This window comes from Scophthalmus maximus, chromosome 5 (assembly GCF_022379125.1).
Source record: "Scophthalmus maximus strain ysfricsl-2021 chromosome 5, ASM2237912v1, whole genome shotgun sequence".
NCBI classification, from domain to species: domain Eukaryota; kingdom Metazoa; phylum Chordata; class Actinopteri; order Pleuronectiformes; family Scophthalmidae; genus Scophthalmus; species Scophthalmus maximus.
In genome coordinates, this window is record NC_061519.1 from 28065567 (window position 1) to 28092500 (window position 26934).

At 47.1% G+C, this 26934-nt stretch overlaps 4 protein-coding genes across 7 annotated transcripts in view; 2 read left to right on the top strand and 2 right to left on the bottom strand.

Moving 5' to 3' along the window:
- Positions 1-421: 421 nt before the first annotated feature.
- puf60a (poly-U binding splicing factor a) lies at positions 422-7971 on the top strand. Its single transcript, XM_047331945.1, is given in 8 exon segments — positions 422-587; positions 645-739; positions 741-969; positions 1231-1421; positions 1959-2144; positions 5067-5219; positions 6953-7128; positions 7130-7971. Coding segments are annotated over 8 exon segments (1314 nt in total). The 3' UTR covers positions 7248-7971.
- Positions 7972-8194: 223 nt separating this feature from the next.
- Positions 8195-19061, top strand: klhl18 (kelch-like family member 18). 2 transcript variants are annotated; one of them, XM_035633572.2, is made up of 11 exons: positions 8195-8286; positions 8455-8692; positions 13687-13817; positions 14437-14577; positions 14903-15101; positions 16094-16254; positions 16428-16564; positions 16993-17215; positions 17290-17394; positions 17816-17927; positions 18043-19061. In XM_035633572.2, exons 1-11 carry the CDS (start codon positions 8210-8212, stop codon positions 18427-18429), a joined length of 1911 nt encoding a protein of 636 aa, XP_035489465.2. In that variant the 5' UTR covers positions 8195-8209; the 3' UTR covers positions 18430-19061. The 2 variants fall into 2 exon arrangements, with proteins under 2 accessions (XP_035489465.2, XP_035489466.2); XM_035633573.2 differs by having other exon boundaries at positions 8215-8286; positions 8444-8692.
- Positions 19062-19413: 352 nt separating this feature from the next.
- bfsp2 (beaded filament structural protein 2, phakinin) lies at positions 19414-24686 on the bottom strand. Its single transcript, XM_035633574.2, has 7 exons — positions 23817-24686; positions 21520-21602; positions 21270-21426; positions 20849-21013; positions 20609-20737; positions 20107-20348; positions 19414-19652 (listed from the first exon to the last, which is right to left on the bottom strand). Exons 1-7 carry the CDS (start codon positions 24255-24257, stop codon positions 19550-19552), a joined length of 1320 nt encoding a protein of 439 aa, XP_035489467.1. The 5' UTR covers positions 24258-24686; the 3' UTR covers positions 19414-19549.
- Positions 24687-26407: 1721 nt separating this feature from the next.
- Positions 26408-26934, bottom strand: part of ccr9a (chemokine (C-C motif) receptor 9a) — a 3964-nt gene continuing 3437 nt past the window's right edge. For all 3 annotated transcript variants that reach the window (XM_035633570.2, XM_047331886.1, XM_035633569.2), the window contains exon 3: positions 26408-26934. This exon is cut by the window's right edge and continues 970 nt beyond it. In XM_035633570.2, coding sequence (XP_035489463.1) covers positions 26846-26934 — 89 coding nt within the window. In that variant the 3' untranslated portion in view covers positions 26408-26845.

The following is a 26934-nucleotide window of genomic DNA, read 5'->3' on the forward strand; positions in this document are numbered from 1 at the left end:
AGTCGTCAGGTGACGAGTCAGGTGTCAGCTGACGAGTCAGGCGACAAGTCAGTTGTCAGGTGACAAGTCAGGTTTCAGGTGACGAGTCAGTCGTCAGGTGACGAGTCAGGTGTCAGCTGACGAGTCAGGCGACAAGTCAGGTGTCAGGTGACGTGTCAGTTGTCAGGTGACAAGTCAGGTTTCAGGTGACGAGTCAGGTGTCAGGTGACGAGTCAGGCGATTATTGATCTGTTGATCGGTTCAGGAAAGATTCAGTGTGAGACTGAACCTTGTGTCTCGTCTCAGATGGCGTCTCTGACGATGGGTCTCACTCTGACCCATCGTCGACCTTTGACCTGTGACCTGTGTGTTGACCTGTGACCTGCTGAACTGGCTCCTCTCTCTCCAGGTGGCAGCTCAGCGTCAGAGAGCTCTGACCATCATGTGTCGAGTTTACGTCGGCTCCATCTACTATGAGCTGCGGGAGTACACCGTCCAACAGGCCTTCACTCCGTTTGGACCAATTAGAAGCAGCGACTTGTCCTGGGACTCTGTCACCATGAAACACAAGGTCACACACCAGCACTCTGAGACATTAAGCGTGAAACGTGTCATCACGTGGTGTTTCAGTTAAGACAGAGCCAGTGTACCACGGCCTTCTGTAGACACTGATGCACTATGGGAGTACGAAATGCCGGAGGCGGCTCAACTGGCTCTGGATCAGATGAACTCTGTCGTCTTAGGAGGCAGAACTATCCGAGTGTATCGTCTTGCAGGTTGGGAGGCCCAGTAACATCGGCCAGGCTCAGCTAATCATTGACCAGCTGGCGGAGGAAGTTCGAGCCTACAACAGAATTTACATCGCATCAGTCCACCCCGACCTCTCTGACGAGGACATCACGAGCTTCTTCGAGGCCTTAGGGAAGATCAAGTCCTGCATGTTGGCCCGAGAACCGACCACGGGACGGCACAAAGGCTACGGCTTCATCGGTGAGCACGTCTGTAAACCGGCAGGCGAATTATCCAGAAGATATTCAGCCTCATCAGACAAACTGCTGAGTTTGTTACAATTCAAAGTCTGTGAACCCTCCTCCACCACCGACCCATGAGTCGCCAAGTCGGAAAATGACAGTCAGTTTTATGATAAATAATGAAATGTTGAAGTCATTTCTGCATTTTGGTTTCAGCGCCTCAGATATGAATATTTGGGGGGGAACTGCTGAGACTTTGTTCTGTTGACTTTGTTCTCAGAGTTCGACAAGGCTCAAGCTTCTCAGGATGCCGTGGCCTCCATGAACCTGTTTGACCTGGGGGGTCAGTACCTGCGGGTGGGGAAGCCTGTGACTCCGCCAATTCCCCTCCTCACACCAACGGCCCCATGAGGCCTCCCCGCTGCTGCCGCCGTGGCTGCCACTGCCGCCACCACCAACATCACCGGTCATGTAAGTCATGAAGCTCAGTGGAGGAAGAACCAAAAGTGCCCAGTGTATGATGAGAGTTGTAGTCCTACAGCAGTAGATCTAATGTCTGAATTAGGACTGAGAAGCTCTAGCTGGACCTGTGGCAGCTCGACTGGCATTAGTCAGAGAACAAAAGCGTTGGCCCCATTCTCTTCCCAGATGAGAGAGGTCTGGTGACGTCATCATCCAGCATGAGCGGTTTGGTGGTGGGTCAGTGATGGTCTGGAGAGGCGTATCCTTGGAAGGGCCCTGGTTCCTGCAGGTGCAGTGAGTCTTGGTTCCTCTAGGTCCTGGTTCCTCCAGGTGCAGTGAGTCTTGGTTCCTCCAGGTGCAGTGGGTCCTGGTTCCTCCAGGTCCTGGTTTCTCCAGGTGCAGTGGTTCCTGATTCCTCTAGGTGCAGTGAGTCTTGGTTCCTCCAGGTGCAGTGAGTCTTGGTTCCTCCAGGTGCAGTGGGTCCTGGTTCCTCCAGGTGCAGTGGTTCCTGATTCCTCTAGGTGCAGTGAGTCTTGGTTCCTCCAGGTGCAGTGGGTCCTGGTTCCTCTAGGTGCAGTGGTTCCTGGTTCCCCTGGTTCCTCTTGGCCCTGGTTCCTCCAGGTGCAGTGGGTCCTGGTTCCTCCTGGTGAAGTGGGTACTGGTTCCTCTTGGTACCTGGTTCCTCCTGGTTCCCCTGGTTCCTCCAGTTGCAGTGGTTCCTGGTTCCTCCAGGTGCAGGACAAAGTCCGGCCTCGTGTATGTGTTTTAATCACACCCTCGACCTCGTTCTGACCTATGGCATAGACATTGACAATCTAATAGTATTTCCTCAAAACCCTCTGTCCGATCACTACTTAGTTACATTTGAATCCTCCATTATTAACTTTACTGAATTTGGGAAAAAGTTCTATTGCAGCAGGTGTCTATCAGAAAACTCTGTTAGTAAATTCAAAGAAACAGTTCCTTCGTTATTTACTCCACTGCCATGTGTCGATACAGTGCAAGATCATTATAAAAACTTTACTCCCACACAAATTGATGATGTTGTTGATAGTGCAGCAGCCTCACTACGTTCCACATTTGTCACTGTCGCCCCTCTGAAAAAGAAGACAGTCAAACAGAGGAGGATAGCTCCATGGTTTAATGCACAGACATGCGCTTTAAAACAGACGTCACGTAGGTTAGAAAGGAAGTGGCGTTCCAATAGTCTAGATGATTCTCACCTAGACTGGAAAAATAGTTTAATTACATATAAGAAAGCCCTCCGAAATGCCAGAACCAATTATTATTCTTCACTAATAGAGGAAAATAAAAACAACCCCAGGTTCCTCTTCAGCACTGTAGCCAGGCTGACAGAGAGTAAAAGCTCTACTGAACAGTCTATTCCTCCAACTCTAAGTAGCAATGATTTCATGAGCTTCTTTACTAATAAGATTATTATCATCAGAGAAAAAATTTACCAGCTTCTTCCCACTAATGGCACAGACACACTGTCCAGTACAGTAGCTTCTGAACCAATAGTATCGCCTAATTCATATTTAGAATGCTTCTCCCCTATAGATCTGGCTGAGCTGACTTCACTTGTCACTTCATCCAAGTCATCAACCTGTCTTTAGATCCTATTCCATCAAGGCTATTTAAGGTTGTATTACCTTTAATTAATAATTCCATATTAGATCAGATCAATTTATCTGTATTGACAGGCTATGTACCAAAGGCCTTTAAGGTGGCAGTAGTTAAACCTCTGCTCAAAAAACTGACTCTGGACCCAGATATCTTAGCTAACTATAGACCCATATCAAACCTCCCCTTTATCTCTAAAATCCTTGAAAAAACTGTTGCTAACCAGTTATGTGACTATTTACACAGGAATAGTCTGCTTGAAGACTTTCAGTCAGGATTTAGAAAACATCATAGTACAGAAACAGCACTACTGAAAGTTACCAACGACCGTCTCATGGCCTCAGACAGTGGATATGTTTCTATTCTCGTCCTTTTAGATCTTAGTGCTGCATTTGATACCATTGATCACAAAATCCTGTTACAGAGACTAGAACACATTGGGATTAAAGGAACAGCACTAGAATGGTTTAAGTCCTACTTATCTAATAGATTTCAGTTTGTTAACGTTAATAACAAATCTTCCATTCATACAAAAGTGAGACATGGAGTACCACAAGGTTCTGTACTGGGACCGATACTTTTCACTTTATATATGCTTCCTTTAGGCAATATTATAAGAAAACACCACATCAATTTCCATTGCTACGCTGATGATACCCAGCTGTATTTATCTATAAAGCCAGATGAAACTAATCAGGTAGACAAACTTCTGGATTGTCTTAAAGACATAAAGGCCTGGATGACTTATAATTTTTTACTTTTAAATTCAGGAAAAACTGAGGTCATTGTACTCGGCCCTAAACACCTCAGAGAAACATGATCTGATCATATAGTTACCTTGGATGGCATTACCTTGGCCTCCAGCTCTACTGTGAGAAACCTTGGAGTTACCTTTGACCAGGACATGTCCTTTGACTCACACATAAAACAAGTCTCTAGGACAGACAGCCTTCTTTCACCTGCGCAATATCAAGAACATCAGAAACATCCTATCTCAAAAGGATTCTGAAAAACTAGTCCATGCATTTGTTACTTCTAGACTGGACGACTGTAATTCATGACTGTCAGGATGTTCCCCAATAAGTCTGTGAAAAGACTCCAGTTAATCCAAAATCCCGCAGCACGACTTCTGACAGGAACTAGAAAAAGAGATCATATTTCTCCAGTGTTAGAATCTCTGCATTGGCTTCCTGTAAAATTCAGAATAGAATTCAAAATACTGTTCCTAACCTACAAAGCCCTTAATAATCAAGCTCCATCATATCTTACAGAGCTCATAGTTTCATATTATCCCAATAGGTCACTTGTCTCTGTAAACACAGGAATACTTGTGGTTCAGAGTCTGTGAGAGTAGAATGGGAGGCAGAGCCTTCAGCCACCAGGCTCCTCTCCTCTGGAACCAGGAGGCAGACGACATCTCTACATTTAGAGTTAAACTTAAAACCTTCCTCTTTGATAAAGATTATAGTTAGAACTGCTCAGGTGTTTAATAAACCATTTCTTTATTATGCTGATATAGGCCTAGACTGCTGGGGGAACTTATATCATGAGCATCCTTCTCCCTCTCCCTCCCTCTCTCTCTCTCTCTTTATATCTCTCTCCTTCTCCCACTTTTTCAATCTCTCTCTCTCTCTCTCTCTCTCTCTCTCTGCCCCCATGTATCTACATTACATGTCACTAACTCTGTTTTCTCTCTCCCCTAGTAGATCTGACCCCAGAGCTGCAGGATCCAAACCCATCATTATTATTATTACTATTATTATTAATAATAACATCATTGTATTTATAAGTATCAGTTTTCACTAATTATAAGTATCAGTCTGGTAGAAATTAAAGCAACTGTTATACAACCTGTCATGATCTTGTGTTTTGTATTTCCTGTTTTATTTTGAATTAGTTTTTGTTCTACTTCCTGTTTCCCTGGCTCGTGTCTGTTCACTTTGTTTTTCCTGTGTCTCCTGCCTCTGTGATTGTCTCACCTGTTCCTAATGTGTCTCACCTGTGTTCTATTGGCCCCGCCCACTCTGTGTATTTAGTCTCTGTGCTTCCCTTTGTCTGTGTCAGATCGTCTGTTGCTTTTCCCAGTCTGTCCTTTTGCCCCTGGCTCTAGTTGTTTTCAGTTTATCGGTGTGCTACATGTCGTGGACACCTTTAGTTGGATTTTGTTTTTTCGTTGGAAACATCGTAAGTCTGTTTTCTTTTCTATTTTAATAAAGACTACGTTAAGTGCACCTCTGCATTTGGGTCCTGCTTTCCTGCCCAGCGTGACACAACCCCTCTATCCCCCGATATGTTTACAGTACATGTCACTGACCCTGTTTGTGTTTTCTATCTCTCCTAGTGTCTCTCTGACCCCAGAGCTGCAGGACCCAAACCCCTCATTATTATTGTTATTATTAATATTAATATCATCACTAATAATAACAACAACATAATTGTATTTTTTTATTATAAGTATCAGTCTGATAGAGATTATAGCGGCGGTTGTACAACTGTCCTCTCTCTCTTCTCTCCTACTGTCTCGCATCCCACCCTCTTTCCTCCCACCTCTCCTCTCTCTCTCTCTCCTCTCTCTCCTCTCTCTCCTCTTCCCCCTCTCTCTCCTCTTCCCCCTCTCTCTCTTCTCTTCACCCTCTCTCCTCTCTTCTCTCTTCTCTTCACCCTCTCTCCTCTCTCTCTCTCTCCTCTTCCCCCTCTCTCTCCTCTCTTCTCTCTTCTCTTCACCCTCTCTCCTCTCCTCTCTCTCCTCTCTCTCCTCTCTTCTCTCTTCTCTTCCCCCTCTCTCTCCTCTCTTCTCTCTTCTCTTCCCCCTCTCTCTCCTCTCTTCTCTCTTCTCTTCCCCCTCTCTCTCCTCTCTTCTCTCTTCTCTTCCCCCTCTCTCTCCTCTCTTCTCTCCTCTCTCTTCTCTCCTCTCTTCACCCTCTCTCCTCTCTTCTCTCCTCTCTCTTCTCTCCTCTCTTCACCCTCTCTCCTCTCTTCTCTCCTCTCTCCTCTCTCCTCTCTTCCTCCTCTCTCTCCTCTCTTCTCTCTCCTCTTCCCCCTCCCTCTCCTCTCTTCTCTCTCCTCTCTCCTCTCTCTCCTCTCTTCTCTCCTCTCTTCACCCTCTCTCCTCTCTCTCCTCTCTCCTCTCTCTCCTCTCTTCACCCTCTCTCCTTTCTTCCTCCTCTCTCTCCATTCTCTCCTCTCTCTCCTCTCTTCCTCCTCTCTCTCCTCTCTCCTCTCTTCCCCCTCTCTCTCCTCTCTCCTCTCTCTCCTCTCTCTCCTCTCTCCTCTCTCCTCTCTCTCCTCTCTCTCCTCTCTCCTCTCTCTCCTCTCTCCTCTCTCTCCTCTCTCCTCTCTCTCCTCTCTCTCCTCTCTCCTCTCTCCTCTCTCTCCTCTCTCTCCTCTCTCCTCTCTCTCCTCTCTCCTCTCTCTCCTCTCTCCTCTCTCTCCTCTCTCCTCTCTCTCCTCTCTCTCCCCTCTCTCTCCTCTCTCCTCTCTCCTCTCTCTCCTCTCTCTCCTCTCTCCTCTCTTCCCCCTCTCTCTCCTCTCTCCTCTCTCCTCCTCCCTCTCCTCTCTTCCTCCTCTCTCTCCTCACCCCAACCGGTCCAGACAGAAGCTCCGCCCACAACTGAGTCTGGTTCTGTCAGAGATTTCTTCCTGTTAAAAGATTTTTTTCTCTCGACCGTCGCCAAGTGCTTTGCTCATTGTGGGATTTGTTGGGTTTTCCCTGTAATATTGTAATATTGACCTCACTATGTAAAGTGCCTTGAGACAATGTATGTTGTGATATGGCGCTATACAAATAAAATTGAATTGGTCTTGACTCAAGACGGTTGAACTTCATCTCAGACAGTTGATCTTGGATTTGTAACTTTGATGGAATCCCAGCATTTGAAGAAACATTCTTTTTTCTAATACCAACTCTCCTCCGTCAGTCCACAGTGATGGTCCTGAAGAACATGGTCGGTCCTGACGACATCGACGATGACCTGGAGGGCGAGGTCACTGAGGAGTGTTGGAAGTTCGGCCAGGTGAAGCGTGTCTTCATCTACCAGGAGCGTCAGGGCGAGGACGATGACACCGACATCATTGTTAAGATCTTTGTGCAGTTTTGAAGTTGAGGTGAATCGAGGCATCCAGGAGCTCAACCACCGCTGGTTCGGAGAAGGTGAGGTGGTGGCTGAGGTGTATGACCAGGATCAATTGGAGAAGAGTGACCTGTCGGCATAGAACATATGTACAGATATACACTCAGTCGTGTGGTGGCCTCTTTCCAACCTGGTGTTTGTCTCCAGAGGAACTTAAATACTGTTTGTTTCCGTTCTGGATTCAAAGGACCATACCGCTGGTTCTCATTTTCAATTACAAACCACAAATCTTTTCTGTCTCCGCATCATTTTCTAAATCAACACTTTTTAGATTGATCTCATTCCTTCTTATCTCTAGGTGGTTTCATGTTTCCAGTTATCTTCCATTCACCGAAAACTGAATCTCTGGTCGAGTGAAACCTCGGATTCTGAGAACAAAGTGTTTCAGAACAGACCAGAATAACAGACATTTGAAATCTCTGTGTGCAGATTCTCTCCTTGTCCCAGTTGTTTGTTGTCTTCATGTTTCTGCGACGCGTAACAGAAATGTCACAGCACCATCCGCCACAGAACATCAGCAGCTGCTGAACACTTTGTCCAATCACTGACCAGTCAGAAGAATGAGCAACGGGCTCTTTTCTGTCTCAGTAACTGAAGCTCCTCAGGTGTTGGACTGTTGTTTCAACTATTTAATGACCCTGACTTTTCAATCCCCTAATCAAGAAAATAATCAGCAGGTGGATTGATAATGAAAATAATTAGGATAAGAAGATAATCCTGTATCATCTGGGTTACAGCAGCAAAGTGGAGCAGAATATAAAAAAGCAACAGATATGTACAAAATAAAAACAGAGCAGCAACAGTAACTGCACGTGTAGAATGAATATTGCACTTTAAGTGTTCCAGTGAATTGTTCTACAGTGGTTGAGTCGTGTGACCTGTGACCTGTGACCTGTGACGCGGCTCCTTCACGAGCTCGGTGCAGTGACAGTGTCCTGCCTGAGGGGGAGTCGTTCTCCATCCTCCTCCACTTCCTGCACTGTGTCCACCAGGGGGCGCCCCAGGGCAGGTCAGTCTGTTGAGTCTCGTCCTGTCGCCGTTGAGATGCTGCTGCTCCACAGAAGATGGCTGATGCCACCACAGTGTCAGACAAGGTCCTCTCTTGGACAGTGTTGGCCCAGGTACGTAGAAGAGTCCACTCTCTCGTGTCCATTCCCTGGGTGTTCACCGTGTCGGGAGCGACAGTCTAGTGTTTGTACTTTTACTTTGACACTGTGAAACCAAAACCTTTATTATGAAGGCCAGACTGGGCATATTAATGGTATAATCACGATACAGATTATTGTCAGGGTCTTTTATTCTGAAGCCCTGCCCGTGTTTCCGCCGGGCACTGTGACGTCACGGCTCCGGCTGTGTACGGCGGCTCGCTGGGGTCAGGTCGCGCCGCTCGTGCTGACGATGGGAGACGTTCTCTGCGAGGAGCTCGAGGATTTGGTTCATTTCTCAGTTCACGACCTGCCGGCACGAGGCTATGTCGTCATGGAGGAGATCCGACGTCAGGGGAAACTCTGTGACGTCACGCTCAAGGTAAGAAGCGGCGGCTCGCAGCTTACAGCTAAACGCTAACAGCCCGTCAGGAGGAAGCTAGTAGCGTCCGAGCTAACGAAGCTAACAACATGTAACAGCGTGTTTTATGCTGACCAGCTGTTGACGTCACTGTCCGTTAGAAGTGCTGGTCAGTCTGTTGTTCGTCAATTGATCAGACAGGTGACCATGTGATCAGTCAGTTGACACTTGTGTCATGAGAACGGGTTATATAGAACAGTGTACAGGTGATAACACTGTACAGGTGATAACACTGTACAAGTGAGAACAATGTACAGGTGAGAACAGTTTATATAGAACAGTGTACAGGTGATAACACTGTACAGGTGAGAACAATGTACATGTGAGAACACTGTACAGGTGAGAACAATGTACAGGTGAGAACAGTTTATATAGAACAGTGTATAGGTGATAACACTGTACAGGTGATAACACTGTACAAGTGAGAACAATGTACAGGTGAGAACAGTTTATATAGAACAGTGTACAGGTGATAACACTGTACAGGTGAGAACAATGTACATGTGAGAACACTGTACAGGTGAGAACAATGTACAGGTGAGAACAGTTTATATAGAACAGTGTATAGGTGATAACACTGTACAGGTGAGAACAATGTACAGGTGAGAACAGTTTATATAGAACAGTGTACAGGTGATAACACTGTACAGGTGAGAACAGTTTATATAGAACAGTGTACAGGTGAGAACAATGTACAGGTGAGAACACTGTACAGGTGAGAACAGTTTATATAGAACAGTGTACAGGTGAGAACACTGTACAGGTGAGAACAATGTACAGGTGAGAACAGTTTATGTAGAACAGTGTACAGGTGATAACACTGTACAGGTGAGAACAGTTTATGTAGGACAGTGTACAGGTGAGAAAAATGTACAGGTGAGAACACTTTATATAGAACAGTGTACAGGTGAGAACAATGTACAGGTGAGAACAGTGTATATAGAACAGTGTACAGGTGAGAACAATGTACAAGTGAGAACAGTGTATATAGAACAGTGTACGGGTGAGAACAATGTACAAGTGAGAACAGTTTATATAGAACAGTGTACAGGTGAGAACAATGTACAGGTGAGAAAAGGTTATATAGAACAGTGTACAGGTGAGAACAACGTACACGTGAGAACAGTTTATATAGAGCAGTGTACAGTTGTGAACAGTTTGCATGTGAGAACAGTTTATATAGAACAGTGTACAGGTGAGAACAATGTACAGGTGAGAACAGTTTATATAGAACAGTGTACAGGTGATAACACTGTACAGGTGAGAACAATGTACAGGTGAGAACAGTTTATATAGAACAGTGTACAGGTGATAACACTGTACAGGTGATAACAGTTTATATAGAACAGTGTACAGGTGAGAACAATGTACAAGTGAGAACAGTTTATATAGAACAGTGTACTGGTGAGAACAATGTACAGGTGAGAACATTTTATATAGAACAGTGTACAGGTGAGAACAATGTACAGGTGAGAACAGTTTATATAGAACAGTGTACAGGTGAGAACAATGTACAAGTGAGAACAGTTTATATAGAACAGTGTACAGGTGAGAACAATGTACAGGTGAGAACAGTTTATATAGAACAGTGTACAGGTGATAACATTGTACAGGTGAGAACAATGTACAGGTGAGAACAGTTTATATAGAACAGTGTACAGGTGAGAACAATGTACAGGTGAGAACAGTTTATATAGAACAGTGTACAGGTGAGAACAATGTACAGGTGAGAACAGTTTATATAGAACAGTGTACAGGTGATAACATTGTACAGGTGAGAACAATGTACAGGTGAGAACAGTTTATATAGAACAGTGTACAGGTGAGAACAATGTACAAGTGAGAACAGTTTATATAGAACAGTGTACAGGTGAGAACAATGTACAGGTGAGAACAGTTTATATAGAACAGTGTACAGGTGAGAACAATGTACAGGTGAGAACAGTTTATATAGAACAGTGTACAGGTGAGAACAATGTACAAGTGAGAACAGTTTATATAGAACAGTGTACAGGTGAGAACAATGTACAGGTGAGAACAGTTTATATAGAACAGTGTACAGGTGTGAACAGTTTACAGGTGAGAACAGTTTATATAGAACAGTGTACAGGTGAGAACAATGTACAGGTGAGAACAGTTTATATAGAACAGTGTACAGGTGAGAACAATGTACACGTGAGAACAGTTTATATAGAACAGTGTACAGGTGATAACACTGTACAGGTGAGAACAATGTACAGGTGAGAACAGTTTATATAGAACAGTGTACAGGTGATAACACTGTACAGGTGAGAACAATGTACATGTGAGAACACTGTACAGGTGAGAACAATGTACAGGTGAGAACAGTTTATATAGAACAGTGTATAGGTGATAACACTGTACAGGTGATAACACTGTACAAGTGAGAACAATGTACAGGTGAGAACAGTTTATATAGAACAGTGTACAGGTGATAACACTGTACAGGTGAGAACAATGTACATGTGAGAACACTGTACAGGTGAGAACAATGTACAGGTGAGAACAGTTTATATAGAACAGTGTATAGGTGATAACACTGTACAGGTGAGAACAATGTACAGGTGAGAACAGTTTATATAGAACATTGTACAGGTGATAACACTGTACAGGTGAGAACAGTTTATATAGAACAGTGTACAGGTGAGAACAATGTACAGGTGAGAACACTGTACAGGTGAGAACAGTTTATATAGAACAGTGTACAGGTGAGAACACTGTACAGGTGAGAACAATGTACAGGTGAGAACAGTTTATGTAGAACAGTGTACAGGTGATAACACTGTACAGGTGAGAACAGTTTATGTAGGACAGTGTACAGGTGAGAAAAATGTACAGGTGAGAACACTTTATATAGAACAGTGTACAGGTGAGAACAATGTACAAGTGAGAACAGTGTATATAGAACAGTGTACGGGTGAGAACAATGTACAAGTGAGAACAGTTTATATAGAACAGTGTACAGGTGAGAACAATGTACAGGTGAGAAAAGGTTATATAGAACAGTGTACAGGTGAGAACAATGTACACGTGAGAACAGTTTATATAGAGCAGTGTACAGTTGTGAACAGTTTGCATGTGAGAACAGTTTATATAGAACAGTGTACAGGTGAGAACAATGTACAGGTGAGAACAGTTTATATAGAACAGTGTACAGGTGATAACACTGTACAGGTGAGAACAATGTACAGGTGAGAACAGTTTATATAGAACAGTGTACAGGTGATAACACTGTACAGGTGATAACAGTTTATATAGAACAGTGTACAGGTGAGAACAATGTACAAGTGAGAACAGTTTATATAGAACAGTGTACTGGTGAGAACAATGTACAGGTGAGAACATTTTATATAGAACAGTGTACAGGTGAGAACAATGTACAGGTGAGAACAGTTTATATAGAACAGTGTACAGGTGAGAACAATGTACAAGTGAGAACAGTTTATATAGAACAGTGTACAGGTGAGAACAATGTACAGGTGAGAACAGTTTATATAGAACAGTGTACAGGTGATAACATTGTACAGGTGAGAACAATGTACAGGTGAGAACAGTTTATATAGAACAGTGTACAGGTGAGAACAATGTACAGGTGAGAACAGTTTATATAGAACAGTGTACAGGTGAGAACAATGTACAGGTGAGAACAGTTTATATAGAACAGTGTACAGGTGATAACATTGTACAGGTGAGAACAATGTACAGGTGAGAACAGTTTATATAGAACAGTGTACAGGTGAGAACAATGTACAAGTGAGAACAGTTTATATAGAACAGTGTACAGGTGAGAACAATGTACAGGTGAGAACAGTTTATATAGAACAGTGTACAGGTGATAACATTGTACAGGTGAGAACAATGTACAGGTGAGAACAGTTTATATAGAACAGTGTACAGGTGAGAACAATGTACAAGTGAGAACAGTTTATATAGAACAGTGTACAGGTGAGAACAATGTACAGGTGAGAACAGTTTATATAGAACAGTGTACAGGTGTGAACAGTTTACAGGTGAGAACAGTTTATATAGAACAGTGTACAGGTGAGAACAATGTACAGGTGAGAACAGTTTATATAGAACAGTGTACAGGTGAGAACAATGTACACGTGAGAACAGTTTATATAGAGCAGTGTACAGGTGTGAACAGTTTACATGTGAGAACAGTTTATATAGAACAGTGTACAGGTGAGAACAATGTACAGGTGAGAACAGTTTATATAGAACAGTGTACAGGTGACAACAGTGTACAGGTGAGAGCAATGTACAGGTGAGAACAGTTTATATAGAACAGTGTACATGTGTGAACAGTTTACAGGTGAGAACAGTTTATATAGAACAGTGTACAGGTGAGAACAATGTACAGGTGAGAACAGTTTATATAGAACAGTGTACATGTGTGAACAGTTTACAGGTGAGAACAGTTTATATAGAACAGTGTACAGGTGAGAACAATGTACAGGTGAGAACAGTTTATATAGAACAGTGTACAGGTGAGAACAATGTACAGGTGAGAAAAGTTTATATAGAACAGTGTACAGGTGTGAACAGTTTACAGGTGAGAACAGTTTATATAGAACAGTGTACAGGTGAGAACAATGTACAGATGAGAACAGTTTATATAGAACATTGTACAGGTGAGAACAATGTACAGGTGAGAACAGTTTATATAGAACAGTGTACAGATAAGAACAATGTACAAGTGAGAACAGTTTATATAGAACAGTGTACAGGTGAGAACAATGTACAAGTGAGAACAGTTTATATAGAACAGTGTACAGGTCTGAACAGTTTACAGGTGAGAACAGTTTATATAGAGAAGTGTACAGGTGTGAACAGTGTACAGGTGAGAACAGTGTACAGGTGAGAACGTTTTATATAGAACTGTACAGGTGAGATCAGTTTATAATATTCAAATCTCGATGTCCTTGCTGCAGGTCGGGGATCATAAGTTCAGTGCTCACAGAATCGTCCTCGCCGCCTCCATTCCATACTTTCACGCCATGTTCACCAATGACATGGTCGAGTGTAAACAGGACGAGATCCTGATGCAGGGCATGGACCCCAGGTGAGTCAAGACCAGCACCTGTATACCAGTCTGAACCAGTGTAACTAGTCTGAACCCAGTCTGAACCAGTCTGAACCAGCCTGAACCAGCCTGAACCCAGTCTGAACCCAGTCTGAACAAGTGTAACCATTCTGAAACCAATCTGAACCCAGTCTGAACCAGTCTGAACCAGCCTGAACCCAGTCTAAACAAGTGTAACCATTCTGAAACCAATCTGAACCCACTCTGAACCAGTCTGAACAAGTGTAACCAGTGTAACCAGTCTGAACCAGTGTAACCAGTCTGAACCCAGTCTGAACCAGTCTGAACCCAGTCTGAACCAGTCTGAACAAGTGTAACCAGTCTGAACCAGTGTAACCAGTGTAACCAGTCTGAACCAGTCTGAACCAGTGTAACCAGTCTGAACCCAGTCTGAACCAGTGTAACCAGTCTGAACCCAGTCTGAACCAGTCTGAACCAGTGTAATCAGTCTGAACCCAGTCTGAATCAGTCTGAACCAGTGTAATCAGTCTGAACCCAGTCTGAATCAGTCTGAACCAGTGTAACCAGTCTGAACCAGTCTGAGCCCAGTCTGAAGCCAGTCTGAACCCAGTCTGAACCAATCCCTCTCTCCCTGCAGTGCTCTGGAGGCTCTGATCAACTTTGCGTACAGCGGCCATGTTGCGATCGACCAGCAGAACGTTCAGGCTCTTCTGATTGGCTCCAGTTTCCTGCAGCTGCAGAATGTGAAAGATGCCTGCTGCTCCTTCCTCCAGGAGAGGTCAGTACCTGTCAGTACTTGTCGGTACCTGTCTGTACCTGTCTGTACCTTCCTGTACCTTCCTCAAGGAGAGTCACTTGAAAACACCTTGTGTCCCATCAGAGCTCATGTTCTGGAGCTTTCAGTCATGTCATGATATTTACCCTAACCCTATGTCAGTGGTGAAGTAACACACTGTCTGTGTCCTGTCTGTCTCCTGTCTGTCTGTGTCCTTTCTGTCTATGTCCTTTCTGTCTGTGTCCTGTCTGTCTTTGTCCTGTCTGTCTGTGTCCTTTCTGTCTGTCTCCTGTCTGTGTCCTGTCTGTGTCCTGTCTGTGGTGTTCAGGTTACATCCAAAGAACTGTCTGGGGGTCCGTCAGTTTGCAGAGACCATGATGTGTACGACTCTGTACGACTCCGCCAACAGTTTCCTCCACCAGCACTTTGTGGAAGTTTCTCTATCGGAGGAGTTTGTGAGTCTGAGGACGGAAGAACTGATGGAACTGGTGATCTGTGACGAGCTAAACGTACGAGCTGAGGAACAGGTGAGACTGTATATATATATTAACTGTTTATAAAGACGATCGACGACTGTATATGAAGACGGTAACTGACTGTATATAGAGACGATCACTGACTGTATATAAAGACGATCGGCAACTGTATATAAAGACGATCACTGACTGTATATAAAGATGATCGGCGACTGTATATAAAGACGATCGATGACTGTATATAAAGACGGTAACTGACTGTATATAAAGACGATCATTGACTGTATATAAAGACGATCGGCGACTGTATATAAAGACGATCACTGACTGTATATAAAGACGATCACTGACTGTATATAAAGACGATCAGAGACTGTATATATATATTAACTGTATATAAAGACGGTAACTGACTGTATATAAAGACGGTAACTGACTGTATATAAAGACGATCACTGACTGTATATAAAGACGATCGGAGACTGTATATATAGACGATCACTGACTGTATATAAAGACGGTAACTGACTGTATATAAAGACGATCATTGACTGTATATAAAGACGATCGGCGACTGTATATAAAGACGATCACTGACTGTATATAAAGACGATTGACGACTGTATATAAAGACGGTAACTGACTGTATATAAAGACGATCACTAGTGTATAAAAAGATGATCAGCGACTGTATATGAAGACGATTGACGACTGTATATAAAGACGATTGACGACTGTATATAAAGACGATTGACGACTGTATATAAAGACGATCACTGACTGTATATAAAGACGATCGGCGACTGTATATAAAGACGATCACTGACTATATAAAGACGATCACTGACTGTATATAAAGACGATCACTGACTGTATATGAAGACGATCACTGAATGTATATAAAGACGGTCAGCGACTGTATATGAAGACGATCACTGTCTGTATATACAGACGATCAGCGACTATATATAAAGACGATCAGAGACTATATATAAAGACGATCAGAGACTGTATATAAAGTCTTATGTACGATACCGGTGCAGGTTTTTGAGGCGGTCCTGACCTGGGTTCATCACGACCGTGACCTCCGAGAGTCTCTGCTGCCGGAGCTTCTGTCAAAGATCCGACTTCCTCTGTGTCGACCTCAGTTCTTGTCTGACCGAGTTCAGCAGGACGAGCTTGTTCGCTGCTGCCACAAGTGCAGGTGAGAAACAGTAGTCACCTGGAAACCAGAGGAGATGAACTGAGGTCAGTGAACTCACAGCTGCTCAGGTGTTGTCAGCTTAAATGTGGTCAATGTAAAACTGGTCTCAGGTCTACCTCAAGTGTCTGGCTCAGTGTTTAGACATTAGTCTTGTAACACTCACGTTCTGTCAGAGATCTGGTGGATGAGGCCAAAGATTTCCACCTGATGCCGGAGCGTCGTCCTCACCTGCCGATCTTCAAGACGAGACAGAGGAGCTGCACTTCCATCACTGGACTCATCTACGCTGTGGGAGGACTCAACAGCTCAGGTACACAGTCACCTGTCACTGTCACATGACACCTGTCACATGACACATCACAATTGACACATCACAATTGACACAAGACATATGTCACATGACACCTGTCACTGTCACATGACACCTGTCACATGACACATCACAATTGACACATCACAATTGACACATGACATATGTCACATGACACCTGCCACCTATCACTGTCACATGACACCTGTCACATGACACCTGTCACATGACATCACAATTGACACATGACATATGTCACATGACACCTGTCACATCACACATGACACATATCACTGTCACATGACACCTGTCACATGACATCACAATTGACACATGACATATGACACATGACACCTGTCACATGACACATGACACGTCACCTGTCACCTGTCACTTGACCCTGAGTGACCCCGGTGTTTCTCCTCCAGGTGACTCCTTAAACGTTGTTGAAGTGTTTGATCCAATCGCGAACTTCTGGGAGCGCTGTCAGCCAATGAGGACAGCTCGCAGCAGAGTGGGTGTGGCTGTTGTCAATGGGCTGCTCTACGCCATCGGTGGTTATGACGGCCAATCACGGCTGAGCACGGTGGAGGTCTACAACCCAGAGACGGACAGCTGGACGCGGGTGTCGAGCATGAACAGCCAGCGCAGGTCTGATCGGTGTTTATCAGTAGTGATCAATAAAACGAATCAATAAATCTGATCTAACACGCTCTCGTCCACAGCGCCATGGGCACGGTGGTGGTGGACGGACACATCTACGTCTGTGGAGGCTATGATGGGAAGTCGTCTCTGAACTCGGTGGAGTGTTACTCTCCAGAGACCGACAGGTGCGTAGATCGTCCTCCCACAGGGAGTGGTCCAGACCCGGACCTGGGACCAGGTCCGGGTCTGGACCACCAGGTCCTGGTCCCAGTTCTGCTCCTGGCAAACATGTTGACGAGTGAGACCCATGAATCAGGAGTGATGTGTGATGTCATAATGAATCACGCAGGTTCAGCTAAAGGTTAAAGACTCAAATGAAAATAATCTTTTAATTAAATTAATATTTTGTTTGTATCTTTTCACTGAGCCGAATGTCTCCCTGCAGATTCTCTGAGTGAAGTTAAACGGATCAATGAGTTTTGGGGTTTCTGCCTCAGGAGTTCAGGGGTTTCTACTTAATTTCTCCTGAAATGGGGTCTGAAGATGTGTGACATCATCATAAGATGTGTGACATCATCAGAACCGTAATGATGCTGCCGTCGTCAGGTGGATGCTGGTGACGGAGATGAGCGCCAGTCGCAGCGCTGCAGGTGTGACGGTGTTTGACGGACGCATCTTTGTCTCGGGCGGCCATGATGGATTACAGATCTTCAACACGGTCGGTTACACACACTGATCAATATCCAGTAACTGATCAGCTGTTTGATCAATCATGTGCCAAACATCTACAGTCATTTATTTATTTATTTATTTGTTTGCCCCGGCGCCCACAGGTGGAGTACTACAACCATCACACTAACCGCTGGCACCCGACAGCAGCGATGCTGAACAAGCGTTGTCGTCACGGCGCCGCGGCTCTGGGCAGCCACATGTACGTGACAGGGGGGTACGACGGGTCGGGCTTCCTGAGCGGGGCCGAGGTGTTCGGCTCGGCCTCGGGCCAGTGGAGCCTCCTGGTGGCCATGAACACTCGGCGCAGCCGCGTGTCTCTGGTGTCCACGTCGGGGCGTCTGTACGCCGTGGGTGGCTATGACGGACAGTCCAACCTCAGCTCCGTGGAGATGTACAACCCCGACACTGACCGCTGGACCTTCATGACCCCCATGGTCTGCCATGAGGGGGGGGTCGGGGTGGGCTGCATCCCCCTGCAGCCTGCCTAAACCGTCCAATCAGAGGCTGAGGACTGATGCGTTACTGCCGGCTGCAGGCAGGGAGGCCCCGCCCTCTGGTGGCGTTCGCTGAGCTTTATCGGTACGACGGCCGTGCTCCGCCCCCACACTGACGCCGGGCCTGTGGGATTATGGGTAAAGACTGTAGAGCTAGCCCACGAAGGCTAGCTGCTAGCATTGTGCTGTTAGCACGTGTGTGGACAATTATTGAAAAATATCGATTTCATACTTGATTGAAACGATCAATTGGAATTCACTTCCTCTCCAGACACAAACAAAGCTGCTGACGAAACACGACCACTGCTCATCTGTCCTGATGGGGGCGCTGCAGGACACAGGTTCAGCCTCTGGGGAGTCCGACCTGAGGCACACGTTGATATGACATAATTTCCTGTGGATGACATCAGAGATGATGTCATCCTCAGGAAACCAGAGGCTGCATATGTGACGCAGTGTCAAACATTCGCTGTCTCCTGTGGTTTCCATGACGACCCCCAGTCATCCAGTCTGAGTGGAGCTTCACATAGATAATTTATTTCATGACATCATAAATATGGATTTTAATTTGACCAATCAGCTTCGATATGAAATTAAACCTTTAATAAAACACATTAAATCATCAACTTGTTGTGTAGTTTCTCTACTGGAAATGTCAGAGACCATCAGTCAGGTCATAATAAAAAATACAGAAACGTTTGAAGTTTGATCAAAAAATTTTAGTGAATAATTTCAAAATAAAACTCATTGATTTTATTCACTTGTGATCGTTTTAGTTTTAATTAATTCATGTATGATCTTTTTTTTCTGATCGATCAGTTTCTGTTCGACTCAATAATAAAACTAACAATGACAACAGAGGCGTGTGATGCCTCTCTTTGATAAATCATGAGGAATAAAACGGAGTGAATATTTAATGAGATTTGACTAAAGATGTTTTATTTATTTGTCTTTTAATAATTCGATTGACGTCAGGAACCAGATTCAAACTCCTTTATTGTCTCGATCTATCAGCAGCAGATTATCAAAACAATTCATCAATAACACGAAACACCTGCTGTGATGTCATCACCGAACAGCTGATGCGTCCGAGTCCTTGGTTCTGTTCACGTCCTCACAGGGAGCGAGAACCTGAAGCACCTGGAGAACCTGGCGTGTCGGTCCTGGAGTCTGGATCAGGGGCGGCTCCCTCAGGCTCCGATTGGAGGCCTGAACACCTGGAAGGTAAATATGAAGCAGGAGGTGTGGTTACCATGGTGACGCTTGTGTCAGTTCACCTGTACAGAAGTGACACAGTGACGTCCTCTCCTCAACTCCTCCCCCTGTTGTCTTGCTGTCTGTTGCTGTCTGTCGTCAGTGTTGTGGTCAGTGTTGCTGTCTGTCGTCAGTGTTGTGGTCAGTGTTGCTGTCTGTCGTCAGTGTTGCTGTCTGTGTTGCTGTCTGTCGTCAGTGTTGTGGTCAGTGTTGCTGTCTGTCGTCAGTGTTGTGGTCAGTGTTGCGGTCAGTGTTGCTGTCTGTCGTCAGTGTTGTGGTCAGTGCTGCTGTTTGTCGTCAGTGTTGTGGTAAGTGCTGCTGTTTGTCGTCAGTGTTGTGGTCAGTGCTGCTGTCTGTCGTCAGTGTTGTGGTCATTGCTGCTGTCTGTCGTCAGTGTTGTGGTCGGTGGTGACTCACGCCGTCTCTCCTGGCTGGTAGCGACTCTCCTCCCCATCCAGGATTCCGTGGTACATCCCGATCTCCTGCTCCAGACGCTGCTTGTTGCTAAGCAACGTGTCATAGTCGCGACGCTGCTGCTCGATTTCTCCGTGCACGTCCACAAGCTCCGCCTGCAGCTTCGCCACAACCGAGCCCAAGTTCTGCAGCTCCATGTCGTGCCAGTGACGGGCGTCGCCCAGCGAGTTCTCCAGGCCTCGTTTCTGAAGGAAGGTAATGTATTAGGGAATGGATCAGGTAATGGATCAGGTAATGTTTCAGGTAATGCATCAAGTAATGGATCAGGTAATGTATTAGGAAATGGATCAGCTAATGGATCAGGTAATGTATCAAGTAATCGATCAGGTTATGTATCAGTTTATGGATCAGGTTACGGATCAGGTAATGGATCAGGCAATTTATCAGGTAACGGGTCAGGTAACGGGTCAGGTAATGGGTCAGGTAATGGATGGTTGTGTCTCACCAGCGCTCTGATCGACTCGGTCTCCGCCTGCAGACTCTGGATCTTACAGCCGGTGTCGTGACACTCGACCTTCAGCGCCTCCACCTGCTCCTCCTCTGGACTCAGTCTGCTGCTCACACACTGCGCCTCCTGCAGCACACACACACACACACACACACACACACACACACACACACACACACACGTGTTAAAGGAACAGTCCGGCCTGTGGCGACACCTGCGCAGGTGAGATGTCCTCACCTTACACTCCAGCTGGTAGCTGTCAGTCTCGGCCCGGTTCCTCTCTGTCACCTTCTCCCAGTGGCTCCGGATGTAGGCCAGGATCTGGTCCAGACTGGTTTCTATGGGAGCGTCGGGTTCGTCCACCTCGCGACCCGCCATCTGACTGTAGAGGACTCGGACGTCCTGGACACAGACAGGAAGCACACGGCTCACATGACTCCAGCTCATGTTTGAAACATGAAGTGAAATGTAAAACCATTTTATTAGAAATCTACAAGGACATGGTGTTTTGAATGAGTCTTTTTTGTCCTTTCCTCTTTGTTCATTTATCAATTATTAAATGAATCAATAAAAACTAATTCCAGTCTTTGTTCAAGTACTGAGGCGTTCATCTTGTTCTGTGACATGTCGAACACTTTAGTTCTTGGAGGTTCTTCACCTGCTCGTGGTTCTGCTCCAGGTGACGCAGCTCCACTCTCATGTTCTCCATCTGCTCCTCCAGCTCGGCCTTCGTCAGGTTGGCGTCGTCGATGACTTTGTACAAAGAACCGATCTCCTCCTCCACCGCCTTCCTGAACGGCTGCTCGTTCTCATACCTGCAAGAGGAAGACGTTACTCCTCCTCAACATCATGTCATCTCACTCTGTCGTAGTCCTGCTCTGAGACTGTGTGTGTGTGTGACCTCTGACCTCTCCTTGAAGTCCTCTGCGTTGGCCTGGACGTTTTCCGTCTGCAGCATCAGACGAGCGTTGTCCAGGATGGCTTCACTGACCTGCACAAAGCGCAGTTAAACAGAGATGTGATCTTAACTGCAGACAGCAGCCTGTCGGTACACGTCCTCCCCTCCCCCCACCTGTCGGTACACGTCCTCCCCTCCCCCCACCTGTCGGTACACGTCCTCCCCTCCCCTCACCTGTCGGTACACGTCCTCCCCTCCCCTCACCTGTCGGTACAGGTCCTCCCCTCACCTCCCCTCACCTGTCGCTACACGTCCTCCCCTCCCCTCACCTGTCGGTACAGGTCCTCCCCTCACCTCCCCTCACCTATCGGTACACGTCCTCCCCTCCCCCCACCTGTCGGTACACGTCCTCCCCTCCCCTCACCTGTCAGTACACGTCCTCCCCTCCCCTCACCTGTCGGTACAGGTCCTCCCCTCACCTCCCCTCACCTGTCGCTACACGTCCTCCCCTCCCCTCACCTGTCGGTACAGGTCCTCCCCTCACCTCCCCTCACCTGTCGGTACACGTCCTCCCCTCCCCTCACCTGTCGGTACACGTCCTCCCCTCACCTCCCCTCACCTGTCGGTACACGTCCTCCCCTCCCCTCCCCTCACCTGTCAGTACAGGTTCTCCCCTCCCCTCACCTGTCGGTACACGTCCTCCCCTCCCCTCACCTGTCGGTACAGGTCCTCCCCTCACCTCCCCTCACCTGTCGGTACACGTCCTCCCCTCCCCTCACCTGTCGGTACACGTCCTCCCCTCACCTCCCCTCACCTGTCGGTACACGTCCTCCCCTCCCCTCACCTGTCGGTACACGTCCTCCCACTCCCCTCACCTGTCGGTACACGTCCTCCCCTCCCCTCCCCTCACCTGTCGGTACAGGTTCTCCCCTCCCCTCACCTGTCGGTACAGGTCCTCCCCTCCCCTCCCCCCACCTGTCGGTACACGTCCTCCCGTCCCCTCACCTGTCGGTACAGGTCCTCACCTCCCCTCACCTGTCGGTACACGTCCTCCCCTCCCCTCCCCTCACCTGTCGGTACACGTCCTCCCACTCCCCTCACCTGTCGGTACACGTCCTCCCCTCCCCTCCCCTCCCCTCACCTATCGGTACACGTCCTCCCCTCCCCCCACCTGTCGGTACACGTCCTCCCCTCCCCTCACCTGTCGGTACACGTTCTCCCCTCCCCTCACCTGTCGGTACACGTCCTCCCCTCCCCTCCCCTCACCTGTCGGTACACGTCCTCCCCTCCCCTCACCTGTCGGTACACGTCCTCCCACTCCCCTCACCTGTCGCTACACGTCCTCCCCTCACCTGTCGCTACACGTCCTCCCCTCACCTGTCGGTACACGTCCTCACCTCACCTCCCCTCACCTGTCGGTACACGTCCTCCCACTCCCCTCACCTGTCGGTACAGGTCCTCCCCTCCCCTCACCTGTCGCTACATGTCCTCCCCTCACCTGTCGCTACACGTCCTCCCCTCACCTGTCGGTACACGTCTTCCCCTCACCTGTCGGTACACGTCCTCCCCTCACCTGTCGGTACACGTCCTCCCCTCACCTCCCCTCACCTGTCGGTACACGTCCTCCCACTCCCCTCACCTGTCGGTACAGGTCCTCCCCTCCCCTCACCTGTCGGTACACGTCCTCCCCTCACCTGTCGCTACACGTCCTCCCCTCACCTGTCGCTACACGTCCTCCCCTCACCTGTCGGTACACGTCCTCCCCTCACCTGTCGGTACACGTCCTCCCCTCACCTCCCCTCACCTGTCGGTACACGTCCTCCCACTCCCCTCACCTGTCGGTACAGGTCCTCCCCTCCCCTCACCTGTCGCTACACGTCCTCCCCTCACCTGTCGCTACACGTCCTCCCCTCACCTGTCGCTACACGTCCTCCCCTCACCTGTCGGTACACGTCCTCCCCTCACCTGTCGGTACACGTCCTCCCCTCACCTCCCCTCACCTGTCGGTACACGTCCTCCCACTCCCCTCACCTGTCGGTACAGGTCCTCCCCTCCCCTCACCTGTCGGTACACGTCCTCCCCTCACCTGTCGCTACACGTCCTCCCCTCACCTGTCGCTACACGTCCTCCCCTCACCTGTCGGTACACGTCCTCCCCTCACCTGTCGGTACACGTCCTCCCCTCACCTCCCCTCACCTGTCGGTACACGTCCTCCCACTCCCCTCACCTGTCGGTACAGGTCCTCCCCTCCCCTCACCTGTCGCTACACGTCCTCCCCTCACCTGTCGCTACACGTCCTCCCCTCACCTGTCGGTACACGTCCTCCCACTCCCTGCGGAGCGGTCCCCAGGCCCCGGCGCTGGATGCCTTGCGGTCCAGACACAGTCGGATCTGTTCCTCCAGTTGCTGGTTCAGTTGTTCCAGAGCTCTCACTTTGTCTCTGTACTCCATCAGACAGCTGTTCATTCCGGCCGCCGCCCCGTGACCCGCCGTCCGGTCACGGGCCCGTGGCAGGACCGGGGCCGCGCTGCTCCTCATCCCCTGCAGGAACACGCTGCTGATGCCCAGAGCCCGTCGGGAGACCCGCGTCCCCATGCTGGAGGCTCCGCCCACTGGCGGGACGGAGCCCACGAAGACCCCGCGGGCTGCAGCGGCGCCGGCTGAGCCGATCCGCCCGCAGGAGGGGGCGGCCGGGCGGTCGGAGGACGGTTGTCCCAGGAAGGATGAGCGGCGTCGGGGCAGAGGCATGACGCTCAGTGGATCCCAGTGTCAAACCGCGCAGAGCCGCTCAGAGCCGCGATTTATGGGAGGATGGAGTTCTGGAACCGTGGTCGGTCATTCAGCTTTGTTCTCATGGAAACAGAGTCCAGAGTCAGCTGCGTCAGCAGGGGGGAGGGGCCAGGAAGAGTCCTGAACACAGAGCGGTCACACATTGTATACACTCACACACACACAAAACACAATAGACAATACACTCACACACACACACAAAACAAGTCTCTAGGCCTTTTTTCACCTGCGCATCATCAAGAACCGTAGAAACATCTGATCAGGTGTCACTGATTCATCATCAGGATGTTTCTGTGAAAAGATTCAGTTCCAGTTCTGACCTGTTTATATACAGTCTATGGTTCTGACAGGAACCAGAAGATAATGTTTCTCCAGAGTTCACATCAGAATCCTGCTCCTCAACTACAAAGACATTAATAATCAACTCCATCATAATTGATATTATCACAACAGATCACAACTGAGGTTCTAGAGTCTGTGAGAGGAGAACAGGAAGTAGAACCTTCAGTCACCAGGCTCCTCCCCTCTGGTACCAGTTCCCATCATGCACCTCTCTCTCCTCTGGAACCAGTTCCCATCTCTACATTTAACATTAGACTGAAAACGTTCTTCTTTAACAAAGATTATAACTGAACCATCTCTTAGTATTATGATTATTATTATTATGATTGTTTTAATTATTATGCTAGTCTGTCTGTAGTTTGTCTGTAGTCTGAAGTTTGTCTGTGGTCTGTCTGTAGTCTGGCTGTAGTCTGTCTGTAGTATGTAGTTTGTCTGTAGTCTGTCTGTAGTTTAGTAAATGTATTTCATGTTTTTCACCATGAGACAAAATAAAAGTCACAGGATCATAAGCGTCTTTACAGGCGACTTTTTAATATGTTGACACATTTTTACAACTTGTAGAAACAATATGAGTAGATGTTGAAGATAATAAATGTTTGTATGTTGCATATGTGTCTGTATCTGTGTCTGTGGTTCTTTCTTACCACAGAGTGAAAACGTAAACAGGATGTGAAGAAATGAGTGAGACTGTGATCAACTTCCTCCTGTTTCACACACATTTACATACGTGAGGAAAACTATTCACACAACACAAGATTTGTCGAAAACAGAACAGAACAGACAGAATAGACAGCCATCACACGCTTCTCTTTACTTCCATCATGTGAAAAATTTCATACAGGGAACAAAGTCAACATGTGAAGAAAAGTCACATGACCAACGCTCCAATAACAGCAGAGAAATATCATGAAGTTTGTGCTTAGACATCATTTTATATATATATACATATACACTCACCGGCCGCTTTATTAGGTACACCTGTTCAATGGCTTGTTAACACAAATAGCTTATCAGCCAATCACATGGCTGCAATTCAATGCATTTAGGCATGTAGAGGTGGTCAAGACAACTTGCTGAAGTTCAAACCGAGCATCAGAATTGGGAAGAAAGGGGATATAAGTGACTTTGAACGTGGTATGGTTGTTGGTGCCAGACCAGCTGGTCTGAGTATTTCAGAAACTGTTGATCTACTGGGATTTTCACGCACAACCATCTCTAGGGTTTACAGAGAATGGTCCGAAAAAGAGAAAATATCCAGTGAGCGGCAGTTGTGTGGACGCAAATGCCTTGTTGATGTGAGAGGTCAGAGGACAATGGGAAGACTGGTTCGAGATGATAGAAAAGGCAACAGTAACTCAAATAACCACTCGTTACAACCAAGGAATGCAGAATGCCATCTCTGAACGCACAAGACGTCGAACCTTGAAGAAGATGGGCTACAGCAGCAGAAGACCACACCAGGTGCCACTCCTGTCAGCTAAGAACAGGAAACTGAGACTACAGTTCGCACAGTCTCACCAAAATTGGACAATAGAAGATTGGAAAAACGTTGCCTGGTCTGACAAGTCTCGATTTTTGCGACATTCGGATGGCAGGGTCAGAATTTGGCGATAACAACATGAAACATGGATCCATCCTGCCTTGTATCAACGGTTCAGGCTCGTGGTGCTGGTGTAATGGTATGGGGGACATTTTCTTGGCACACTTTGGGCCCCTTAGTACAAATTGAGCATCGTTTAAATGCCACAGCCTACTTAGTATTGTTGCTGACCATGTCCATCCCTTTATGACCATAGTGTACCCATCTTCTGACGGCTACATCCAGCAGGATAATGCACCATGTTACAAAGCTCATATCATCTCAAACTGGTTTCTTGAACATGACAATGAGCTCCCTGTACTCCAATGGCCTCCTCAGTCACCAGATCTCAATCCAATAGAGCACCTTTGGGGTGTGGTGGAACGGGAGATTCGCATCATAGATGTGCAGCCGACAAATCTGCAGCAACTGCATGATGCTATCATGTCAATATGGACCAAAATCTCTGAGGAATGTTTCCAACACCTTGTTGAAAGTATGCCACGAAGAATTAAGGCAGTTCTGAAGGCAAAAGGGGGTACAAACTTTTACTGGCAAGGTGTACCTAATAAAGTGGCCGGTGAGTGTATATATATATAAAATAACCAGTGATGAGACAGTGTCTTCACAGGGACAGGGCCTGCGAGGTGTCGCTGTCCGACATCACTCTGGTGGAGCTCAGCGGACTCTTGTTGGACGATGTCTGGCAGCGCC